The 12,163-nt window shown below is 35.7% G+C and overlaps 1 protein-coding gene across 1 annotated transcript in view; it reads right to left on the reverse strand.

Annotated features, from left to right (window-relative positions):
* Window positions 1-3,646: 3,646 nt before the first annotated feature.
* LOC149788458 (uncharacterized) overlaps window positions 3,647-12,163 on the reverse strand; it is a 208,030-nt gene continuing 199,513 nt past the window's right edge. The window contains exons 88-89 of the mRNA XM_089973518.1: window positions 7,731-9,902; window positions 3,647-7,082 (exon numbers count right to left, since the gene is read on the reverse strand). Of these exons, the coding sequence (XP_089829644.1) occupies window positions 5,521-7,082; window positions 7,731-9,902 (3,734 nt within the window). The 3' untranslated portion in view covers window positions 3,647-5,520. The remainder of the gene's footprint in view (window positions 7,083-7,730; window positions 9,903-12,163) is intronic.

Here is a 12,163-nt window from a genome sequence, read left to right on the forward strand (position 1 = left end):
TACATAATATCCAAGAGGCGTTGTAATCAAAATTTTATTAGTAGAGGTTCCGTTAGCGCAAATGTTTGATACAATCTATGAATATTTTAGTGTTTTTTATACCTGGTACCCATCGTTGTTTCCTATCGACGATATTCGTCAGGACTTCCTTCGTGGGTGGACTCGCACAGAGATAAAATATCAAGGAAGGTCCATTGTCAGAACTCTCTAAAGAGGAGACGTAGAGGCCCGCCCAACTATATACGTCAGGTATAATATTCTGATCGCATGTGTTGTCCTCGATCTCTTTTATTTAACCACGAATTCGTTGAAATGGTCTCGACTAATTTTCTTTAGAATCTATTGTACAATAATAAATGTCGATGTCGTTTTATTGGTGTACTGTAGGAACCAGATATGGACTGAAGAGGTAATCTGCTAATGGACTTTGTTACAACTATCATATATTCATCTCCGGATTCCAAAAATCGGGTCGACGAATTTTCTTTTAACTTTTCATACAATTGGAAGAGATCCCTAACTAGATATTCTCAGAGAGGCGTTAAAATTGATATATTCTAAGGGGTTCAATAATAACAATCTTTTCAATTGATCCAGATTGTGCATCTTTTTCATACCCGGTGCCCATAGGTTGTCCCCTTTTTTTGCTGATTCCTCTCGATTAGATTCATCAGGACTTATTTCGTGGCTGGACAAAATGTCAGTGAAAAGTCCAAACTCTTTCAAGAGGAGACGTATTGGTCCACTTGTATAATTAAGATATTATATGCTTGTCGCATATGGGGACATCCATTAATTATGTCAACAATTTTTAGGCAATTTTTTACCCCCCTCCCCCCCTTGTCAACAACTGTCAAACTTTCAGTGACCCCCCTAATGAAAGTCTACCCCCCCCACAAACTAATATTTTATACAGCTGGCTTTTATGCTAAAAATAGAATTATGGAAATTAAAAGGTCTACAAATAAATTTTAATACATTTTTTTTACTTGTTTAACAGATTTCAAATTGACTATAACACTTTGAATTCATGAAAAAATCGAGAGTTTATATTCTAGCTTCTATCATCTTCCCATAGGGAAGCCAAATGTTCCTCAATTGTTATAATGGGCATAGTGGCTGATTTTTTTGTAAAAAATAACATTGTTGACGTCAATTTATCTTGAATTCCCCCCTCCCCCATGTCAACAATTGTCAAACTTCTTCAAAACCCCTCCCCCCTATTTTGTTGACATAATTAATGGACGACCCTATGCTGTACCCACCCACCCCCTTTATGTAGCTCCAATTTCTGGAAATCGGTTAAACAAATTCTTTCAATGACTTTGGCTTATGTTGGAACAGATTCCTGAATAGAAACTGTTCACCAGAAGTTGCAATCGAAATCGTTTAGGTACGGGTTTAATTCGCACTAAGTATTATTAGATTTGCCTCACACAGAGCGTGTTTCATACACCTACCCGTATGCTTGTTTACCCAGTTCCAAGAACTTCAAGATAACATTCAATGTCAACTGAGGGCTTCCTAATCCCGTAGATACTTGAAATAATTCGTCTCTAAGCACATTATGACCACATAAGAGAAATCTCAAATTTCACACTTGTATGGTTTTTTGTAGTTTCACGTTTACTTGAGCCATTAGAAAGCTTTCGAACACAAATACTAATATTTCGCGCCATGCAAAATAGGGCGCTACCCCAACATCTAAAACAACTAATTAATCCTATTTCAAATTAGTACTTATGTATACCTATCAATATCTTAACCCCTTCCTCCACATAGTCCGTGATTTGTCTCTAGTCAGCTATACATAGCTGGCACCAAAGAACACTCATATTTCTCTAACTAGGTTAGAATAACACTAATGCATGCCTGAAGGGCTTTTAATCTTCAAGAAGTTATATCCAATCAGTTATGGAACTATAAAAAAAAAAAACAATGAATACCCAGCTGGATGTGAATAAGGAATCAGTAACCAAATGTATTTATAAATAGTTGAATCGGGAATAAGTAACTGGTTACTTATTCCTTATTCAATCGGTAACTGGTTACTTATTCCTTATTGAATCGGGAATAAGGAATAAGTAACCAACTTGACGTCAATGTAGCTTATGGTGATGATATCTCACACTATCATACAAACCATCACGGGGCCCCGAGTGGCCGAGTGGTCTAAAGCGCTCTTCGTTACGGATCACTGCCATCTCACCTCTGTCTGCGGCGGTTCGAGTCAAAGATTCAGCCAATGTGGGCATGTGAGAAAGCTTGCCAGTAGCTTCTCGTGGGTCGGTGGTTCTTTCCGGGGTTTTCCGGGTTCTTCCTCCACCATTAATACTGGCCGCCATGTATAGCCTATCGTGCTGAAAAATGGCGTTAAACCCCACAACAACAACAACAAACCATCACAGACTCGGCTAACGTGGGTATGTGAGAAAGCCTGCCAGTAGCTTCTCATGGGTCGGTGGTTCTTCCCGGGGTTTTCCAGGGTTCTTCCTCCACCAGTTATACTGGCCGCCATATGTAGCCTATCTTTTGCTGAAAAATGGCGTTAAACACTACAGCAACAAGAAACCATCACTACATGTGTTTTAATGTCATGACAGCAAACCTGGATATATACTGCCGATTATGAGGTAATATTTAGATTTACAACTAAATATTAGCATATGTTTAATTCCAAAAGGTATGGATCTTCTTTGACCTTTGACCCTAAAACCTTCTTTCTTATAATATGTGCAACTCAAGCCTAAAGTTTGGTCCAGATCTGTTATGTAGTTCTAATGTTATTTTGCAGTAACAGTTTTTCATTGTTCAGTCAGATTGACCTTGAATTTTTCACAATATGGGTGTCTTATATTTTCAACACCATGAGCCACAAGAACAAAAAGGTAAAGTTCATGGGCCCACATAAATATTATAGTATACGAAAAATGAGGGGCAGGCCACATTTGGCCTGTGGACCTGCAGTCGGTACACTCTGATTACAAAATCAACTGGCTTCTTCTTTACAAGTAATGCAAGCCATCGATAAGTTTGGTCCAGATATGTATTGTAGAGCTAATCATCATTATTGTACATAAGCTATTGTTATTCTTTCAGTCAAAATGGTCTCGACCTTTTGACCCCAAAATTGTTGCACTAATTCCTGAACCTAAAGGCAAATCATCCATAAAGTTTGGTAAATTTAGATGGAGAACAAAATTAGCAATAGATTGACAACGTAATACACACCGCCATGTGGCAGGTGCATAAAAAAGGCCAAGAACTGAACAGGCAAAACTGAAATCCACATGAATGCCTACAGGAACGTGTTCACACCAAATTGCATTAAAATGTGTTAAACCTTAAATATGGTAATGTTTAAAGTGCAAGCATTGTGTAGCAATGCTGGATACATAAAGTCTGAAGAGACAAACAGGCATCAAGGGCTCCACGTCTTTATCAGGAGTCTAGGTTGATTCTTGAGGAAGTTTTACAGTAATATATATATATATATATATATATATATATATATATATATATATATATAATTGAGCAAGTTTTCACTTGTTTTACACTCTCTTAACTGGAAAAAGAACAAAAAAATTAAATTATAGTAGAGTCTTGGTTGTGGTTGGAAAAATAAATAAGGGAAAAAAGAAAACAATGCAAATAAGTCTGTTTATTAAGCTAATTAATAAAATATACAAAATTTTAGTATACTTTGAAATCAAGCAAAAACAGAAACATAGGAAAAACATGTACATTAACTACAATATGAAGATACTCAGTGTTTCAGCCTGGTTTGAAAAATGGGTGCCTTTCATTTTCAAAATGGGCCAGCCCCATAATAAAATTATATCATTTACATGGCCATTTTACAAGTTGTTTGTATGAAAAACCAAATAACAAAGCTTTCTACTTTAGTATTCTCCTCTCTGAAGCCTCTGACTATACTGTAACAACATGGAAGAGGCTAAGTGTATAATTTTATGTTCTTTCAACTTTATAGTCACCTATCTTTGTAAAGTTTCAACTTTCACGCAATTCCTTATAAAAGTGATAATGTTTTTATTCATTGGTTTCCACCATTTTAAAATCTGATTCTTTAGAAAAAGATTTGCTTTTTATTATACTTTTATCTTGGACTTCTGATTTTGCCAATTTGTTCACTATCATATTTGCAGTCAATTTTATGACTTTCATGACCTAAGTGTGATATTGGGGTAAAATCAGTTATTGATTGTTTTCATATCTATCTCTTAATAAAACTATGCCTTCTTAATAAATGTTAAATGATGATACACTAAGGTTATATTTGTCTGGAAACACATGAAATCTGCCTTGTCTACAAATTGTCAAAAATGATAATAAAAAAGGTGTTGAAGATATCTCATTTCAATACCTGAATTTGTTTTTCGTGTGTCTTTTGTTCTATTTTTTTCCATTAAGACTATTAAAATTTAGTAGCAAGACATTCTCATTCTTAATCTGGATGATCTAGAGTTTTTCCATATATGAAATCAGGAGAATGGGGTTTAAAAAAAATATAATTTGAGTATCACTCAATGAATTTTGATAATTTTGATAAAAACAATTACAGAGCAATCGGGACATTTAATGATCAAATGCTGCATTGTATCAGAGTAAAAGTAGGAAACATGCCGATTCAATTTTTGTATTTTGTGTACAATATTTGATGCATTAAATCTCTTTTTGATGAACGTGGTTTTGCTTTTTGTATGAATTCCATGAAGTTGTTACATGCTGGGTGAAACACTGGAAGTTGACTATAAAACAAAAAAACTAGTATTTGCTAGCAATGATTTTCAAATGATAACAAGAATTATTAAAGCCCAGTAAAATGACTTGCTGGCTAACTGTTGCTGAAAAGTTACATAATTGAGTATTTTTTTAAATAATTCCTTTTAGGTCTTTGGAGTGTCCCTTATTAAGAACATATTCAAACCATGAATCTGCAAATAATTTCAAGTTAACTGTGAAAGGAATATTAACATTTCCATTAATCTTATATATTTTATAAAGTTATTTTGTTTCTTAATAAATTAAATAGAAGTTTTGGGTGAAAAACGTATACCAGTAATTATCACATTTAATATTGTAAAAGTAAAATATTTGAAATAAGTGAAAACTATTCAAAGTAGAAGGATATTAAAAAATGGGTGCATATTAGTTGTATTAAACACATATAAAAAATATTGACTTTAAATCTTTCTACTATCACATTCTATCAAGAATTAAAATATTGTATTTACATTCATCACAAAAATATATCACAGATTAAGTGCATAGTAAAGAATAAAAGAATAATATAAAACTTACAAACATTTTAAAAGTGCTGTCTGATATGCCAGGAAGAAAGCTTTTAAAAAAAAGAGTCAAGTATTTGAATAGCTTTCTACCAGAATCTCTGAATTGTCATCTCCATTTATGAAATTCTATGCCTAAATTTTGATGCAGAAAAAGTGTTTATTTACTCCATTACACATGCACAGCTTAATGAGGATTATCATTATAAAGTCAAGCATTCCAATCATTGGGGAAAATAAACTGCTTGCTCTGTCCAGTTGCATTTGGATGATTAAGTGTGATGGGGTCCTCTTGTTGTCTTGGTGGAGCAGGCGGTGGATGGATAAACAAACTGTCATCATCTACGCCATCCTCATTGTGCTTTTCAGTCTTAAGCCATGCCTTGGAAGGTTTTCCAGGTTTTCTCTTTAGCTCCACATCCTTTGAGAGTTCAGGGAGGTTAGCCTTCGTTCTTTCTTTGTCTTCAATACCAACAAATGCTGGGTTCATGATGGTGGTGGTGCCTGAGGGAGGCCTTGTACCTGAGAGTGGTCTCTGGGAATCAGGAGTTCTCCCACGCAAATCATAACGTTTATCCCCTGGGTATGACTCAACAAGTCCACCTTCAGGACTGCGAGACAAGTAGTGTGGGCTTTGCAAGCTGAGGCTAGTGTCTACTATATCTGTGTTGTCTACTCCAGTGAGGACATCAGTGGTGACTGCATCTGGGTGCCTGTTCTTTAGATCTGTGTCATCAGGTGGTGGGGGGCCATACAGTTTCTGTTCCTTCTTTGATTGACTGCCACCAACTATAGGGACAAGCAATCTTGGCTGATTGTCAACTGTTTCTGGGTGCCTGTTTTTCAGATCTGTGTCATCAGGGGGTGGGGGACCATCCAGGCTTTGTTTTCGGTCTGAGCGTGAGCTTACAGCAACAGGGATAAGTGGTGGTGGTAAACCAATGGCTGAAGCTGCTCTGGAGTCCACATCTAAATGAAGATTGCCGTCACACAAAATACTGTCAGATCTACCTTGATCTGTACCATCGTACGGCTGAACTCGCAACCTGCTGCCTCCACTTGATGGTCGTCTGTTTGATTGGAAGAATGGCACAGGTGTTGCATTTGACATAGTACTTGCAGCTCTTTTGTATCCACCTTTTGCAAACTGTGCAAATGGTGGTGGTGTTGGTGAACTGAAGGGTGTTTCAACCATTCTTCCACCATATCCAGTTGCAATTGGTGGGGAAGGACATAGCAATTCATCATCATCTGTAAGAAAGTCTGCAGCAGCCCATCTGACTTGTCCAGCGATTTCATTTTCTTCAACCAAAGCTGTCTTTCTACTTTTCCTTTTATAACAATACACAATGATAATTATAATCAGCGCCAAAAGCACTATACTGCAAACAGAAGACACAATTATTATCAACAACGAATCCTTTGTTGACTGTGAAGATTTTGTTGGCTGACAGAAATCAAGGTATCCATTAAATAGGCATTCATCCAGTTCATGTACTGCTTGACAGTAGACAAGTACAGCTGAAGTAAGGACATCCACTGATGTTTCTCCAGTTCTGGTGTACTCTCTCACACAGGCCTCAAAGAAAGAGTCCCCAACACTGCCAAAATCAGTACAGTGGTCCGTGATGTTGGTGTTATTCAGTGCCTGAAGACATAGGTGCACAACAGCTTCTGTCACACCAGCATCCCTCGTCTCTAGAGGAGCAGTGATGTGGACATCAGGAATTGGTATAGAGGATGGAACCCATGTCTCTTCTTCAGATGCACCTCCTTTTTAAAGAAAATGCATTTTATAATGCTCTTTACAAATAAGAGTGATAAGGCAAGAATAAGAACAAGGCATTTTGCAGTCTGAAAGCTAATTAACAGATTATAATTTACTTATAATATCTTTATGTAATGAGTGGTTGATAATGTATTCAATGAACATTTTTTCACAACTTTATGAAGGCACTTTTACAAGATTTAAAAAATCAAGTTTGCAAAAGCAAAAATACATACCAACCTCTTTATAAAATTAACCATTTGGAAAATCTTCTAAAAAAGTAACTAACGAAGGAAACAAAATATTAATATCTATATTTATTGAAAATCTTCCTATGCATGATTATATGAGCAAACAATAACAGCAATGTGCGGCTCTAAAGAACAGACTTTACTGTCAGATTCCAGTTCAAAGTTTTAAATATCAAGTGTTTGTTGCTTAAGTTCCCAAAATATCACAAGATGTAGAACACTTGTAAGTGCTAAAAATTCTTGAATATAAATTAAACAATTTGGCAGTTTTGTTTCAAGAGGGCAGCCTTAAATACTACTCATTCCTTTGTCCTCTTTATGCTTAAAAAATATTTTGAAAACTTATGTTGCCATAATGATCTTCCTTTATATATGAAAAGTCAGAAGTTCAGAAATACAAACCTGTGATAGCACCATTTTTCTCCTGGTACTGAGTTCCACTATTCACTAGAAGGATGGGTTCATAGCCAGATCCTTCATCCAGCAAGGCCACAAGTTCCAGACCAGTCCTGTACCTGCTTGTATAATCTTGCATGTCAGAGACAATGTCGTTCAATGATTTAGCTGTTGACCAGACTCTGATGTGATCTATCTCTACAAAAGAACCAATATCTGAATTCATGGTCATTCCCTCAATTGACTGGGAGACGTTTCTTTGAATATTCAGTAATGCGTCATGCTGGAAGTCATTTTGTGTAATGAGGTATGCAACCAAGCTTCCATCAGAGCTCTTCCACACAAAGCTTACATATGTCCAAATTTCTGGCTGGAGAATTACATCAAAGTAGTAAGTAGAACCCCAAGTAACTGCAACATATCCCTGGTTCAATGTGAATTTCAGGTTATCGATGCTGGAAGAAAACTCGAGGAAAACCTGACTGCCTATCCCATGAATTCCAATCCTGATCCAAAACGCTATTGTAAACTCAGTGAATGTACTTGACATGGTGATACTTTGGAACTCAAGCTTCGTTCCGTTCAGATGAACTATATAGCCAGCTGATGTTAGATTAAGGTCCTTATATCTATTCATGAGATGAGATGATGCTGAGGCACCACCAAATTTGTTCTTGAGACAGATTCCAGCTTCAGAACCGCTTATTTCACTGGCATTCAGTACCTGGGATCCATTGGAACATTGAAGATCATTTATCCAGTTTCCATCCATATTACCAAGCATCCCTATAGCAGATAAAGCTAATGCTTGTGTTATTTTCACTGAACAGAAAAGCCCATTGTTGGTATTAAACAGTAGTACAGACAAGCTGTCACCAAAGTGAATTCGAAGGTATGGATGGATGGTCCATCGGATAGTAGAGTCCTCAAAGGGGAAGCTGATGTTTTGGAAATTAAGGAACACTGTCATATTGGTGTCTGAAGCATGTACACTAACTATTGTTCCTCCAGAGGACAAGGACACTTCTCTAATTTGTCGACAGTCTAGTTTATTCTCACAAGGCCAATAGAGGACTTGCATGGACACACCCTGCACATTCAGGACTTGGAATGCTCCTGGTGTTATCATTTCAAAGGAAACTCCATCAAATGTTGTGACATAAGAACCATACAGAAGACCAACAGTCCAAGCAGACTTTGTCATGTTGCGTACAGCGAAATGGCAGTCTGAACCATTCCTCATGTATGAGCAATCTGTGCAGGCATAATCTAGACTCAAGTTGTATGAAGTGCGGTTGTATGCAAAGTCTGACCAATACTGCAAAGACCCTACACTTTCACCTTGCCAGTGTGATGTACATGAGCACTGTCCTGAATTTGAAGCACATTGTCCAACACTGTTGCAGGCTCCAAGTGAGCCCAAAGGACACACATTGCTACATTCACTACCCCAATGACTACTCAGGCACATACAGGTACCCGATCCATCTAGGCTCCCAAAGACACATTGGACATTGCAATTTGATCCTGTGACTGTCATGTAAGATGTAAAGAAGGACAAATCCTGGCACATACTTTGAATTGGTGTTACCACCTGATCCTCTACATGCATGGAAAGTTCAGCTGCACTTATAAGAAGGGCTTCAGCCATGAAAGTAGATCCTGAAGATTCATATTCTTGTAAGCATGCCTCAAAATAAGCATCTATTACTCCTGATATATGTGTGCTTGTTAAGGCGGCATTCTGAATCAGTACTGTACACTTAGACACAGAGTCATTGACTGAAACACTGTCAAGGGTTGTGAGTAGTGGAGAAGACACATCATTTCTTGATGACAAAATGAGATCAGATTTAATCCATTTTGGAGGCGTGAAGACATTGGTTGGGAACAATTCCTGGCCATGCACAGAATCTACTGCTCTGAGTCCTGATCCTTCATCTAATGACCATGATTGGGAAACATCTGGGGTTGAAGATGAGATAAAAAGCCTCCAGTTTTGTTTAATGACAGTAGGATTATTCAGCCTGGACCATATTCTTATTTCATCAATTTTCCCAACAAATATGTTAGTTGATACAGGGAGGATGAGACCAGGGATGACCTCACCAAGTGACAGAGATCCTCCACTTGTGAACACATTACTGGGAACATTAATGGCTTTCACAATGGTTTCACCTGAAAATATATACATATTGATTAACAGTAAACTTTACAGAGATTTAAAATAGAGCTTTCCTTTCTTTACTTAATATTTTATCAAAATCCAAATTTCCTAAAATTCAAAATTAAGCTAAACTCAAAAATAAGACTACCTTCAATTTTAATTGACATTAAGTTGTCTTATTACTTAGACATTTTGCTCTTGAAATCAAGTCAGTATCAACTAACCGACCTGCATTTGTATACTTAATGCATGTCTTGTGGACATGTTAGTTAACCTATGGAGAGATGTGTATTATCTGTGTATTAACATTTTAAAAGCACCCCAGCACAATAATGTCTATATGATTAAAGATAAAGGTAACATTCTAAAAATGTAAAAACAAAGATCTGCACATAAGCTTTAGTATGTTAACCCTTATAAAAATGTAAATATGAAATACTACAATACAAAAGATAAAATTTAAAGCTGTCAATTCTTAAAAATTGTATATAAAATAAAAATATAAAGGGGAAAAAAATCCTTCAAATAAAAGGAAAATAAATTGTTAAGTAAACTAAATTTCCCTATAAAAAGACCAAGATCTTTTTGGGTGGTACATCATCATAAAAGTTAATTGAATTGACATAAACAAAACTTCAATGTCATACTGCTGAAGTTAATACACTTGACAATAATTTGCTCATCTTTCAGTTGACACTGGCAAGGTATGAAGAAACTTGCAAGTTCTAAATGTTAAGTGGAATACCCACTTGTAAATTGTATATCAACATTGACAAAACTAATATTATCTTCACAAATGCTCATTTTGAGATTATAAATTTTCTTTAATTACTTCACCTTCTAAAAATATGCATAAATGACTTTTAATAAAATGAAGCCATTTTTCCATTATTTACCAATACATTATTAAATAAGATGTCAATAGGAAAAGTTAGCCGTCCTAAAATAACAAGTCAATAAGAATTACTAAACCTAAATACAAGCCATGGCATATTTTAAAATATCATGGAGGTTCAAAAACCAAAGTCAATTTGTCATTTACTTCTCAATTAAGGCCAACAGAAAATAATACCTTGCTCAAATAAAGTACAAGGTTAATGCATAAACGAAAAAAAATTAAAAATATTTTCTTAGACAATTACAATTTTAGAATTCCATTATCAAAATATATCAGTGTTTTTATATGGAAATTCTAATGGGTATTTTTTTGCCTGCATACAATATGTACCATGGTATTCTGCAATTATATTAGGGGCCAAGAATATAATTTTCTGGGACCAGGGACCTAAGATTTTCTTGAGGAAACATGCAATATTTACCATGGTAAGCCACAATTATATTAGGGGCCAAGCAGATAATTTTCTGGGGCAGGGACCTAAGATTAAAGATTTTGTTTGACACTCAAATACATGTAGCTGGAAAAACATCTTACTCTGATTTATTAGCTAAATAACACCATATTATATCCATTATATTATCTGAAAACAATCAATCATCTTGAGATAAAATAAAAAAATATATCTCAGCTTGAAAAAAAAACTGTAGCTTCCACAGTCTCACCCCCTGAAAATTAAATCATCAGTACCTTTTAGTAGATAAATATGCTATGTGTATGTTAACTGTTGTTTAAGTTGTCTTCTAACACTAACTACAGTGGGATGATTAAGCTTACACTATAGCTTACATCATGGCAAAGATATTGCATTGATATTATGCAGCTTGTTGAAAGAAAAAAATTAAGTGCTGACATTGAAACCTACAAATTGTTGTAGGAAGGAAGCTTTGAGTGGGATACCAACACCTGGGCAAGATGTTTATAAAAGAGGGCTAGTAACATGAAACACCACTTGGCTCAGCATGCTTGAAAAAAAGAGTGAAAAGGTTCATATGGAAAATGCAATGATACAAAAAGAAACCCCACCCATAATAAACTTGGCAGATGGTAAAACCTAGTTATGAGAATGTGCGATCACCATATCAGTGTCACTAACAGATCACATATGCCCAACCTAAAATGTGTTCAATCTGACTGTATCAGACCAATACAAAATCAAAATAAACATCTTGAAAGCAAATCTTGTTTTCAAAATCTCCATGTCACTAAATGGTTGAAAAAACATAACTTGTTGAGCTAGACAACTGAGGTGGGTTTTGTTGGCATGGCAACGATTCTACATAATTATGAGCTAAAAAGAATATGCTTTCTCAGCTTAAAACTAGTCTTTGGAGGTAATGCACATCAAAAATAAAACAAACAAATAAATTCCCAACT

The sequence above is a fragment of the Sinohyriopsis cumingii genome, chromosome 11, assembly GCF_028554795.1.
Source record: "Sinohyriopsis cumingii isolate HCF-2022 chromosome 11, ASM2855479v2, whole genome shotgun sequence".
Lineage (NCBI taxonomy): Eukaryota > Metazoa > Mollusca > Bivalvia > Unionida > Unionidae > Sinohyriopsis > Sinohyriopsis cumingii.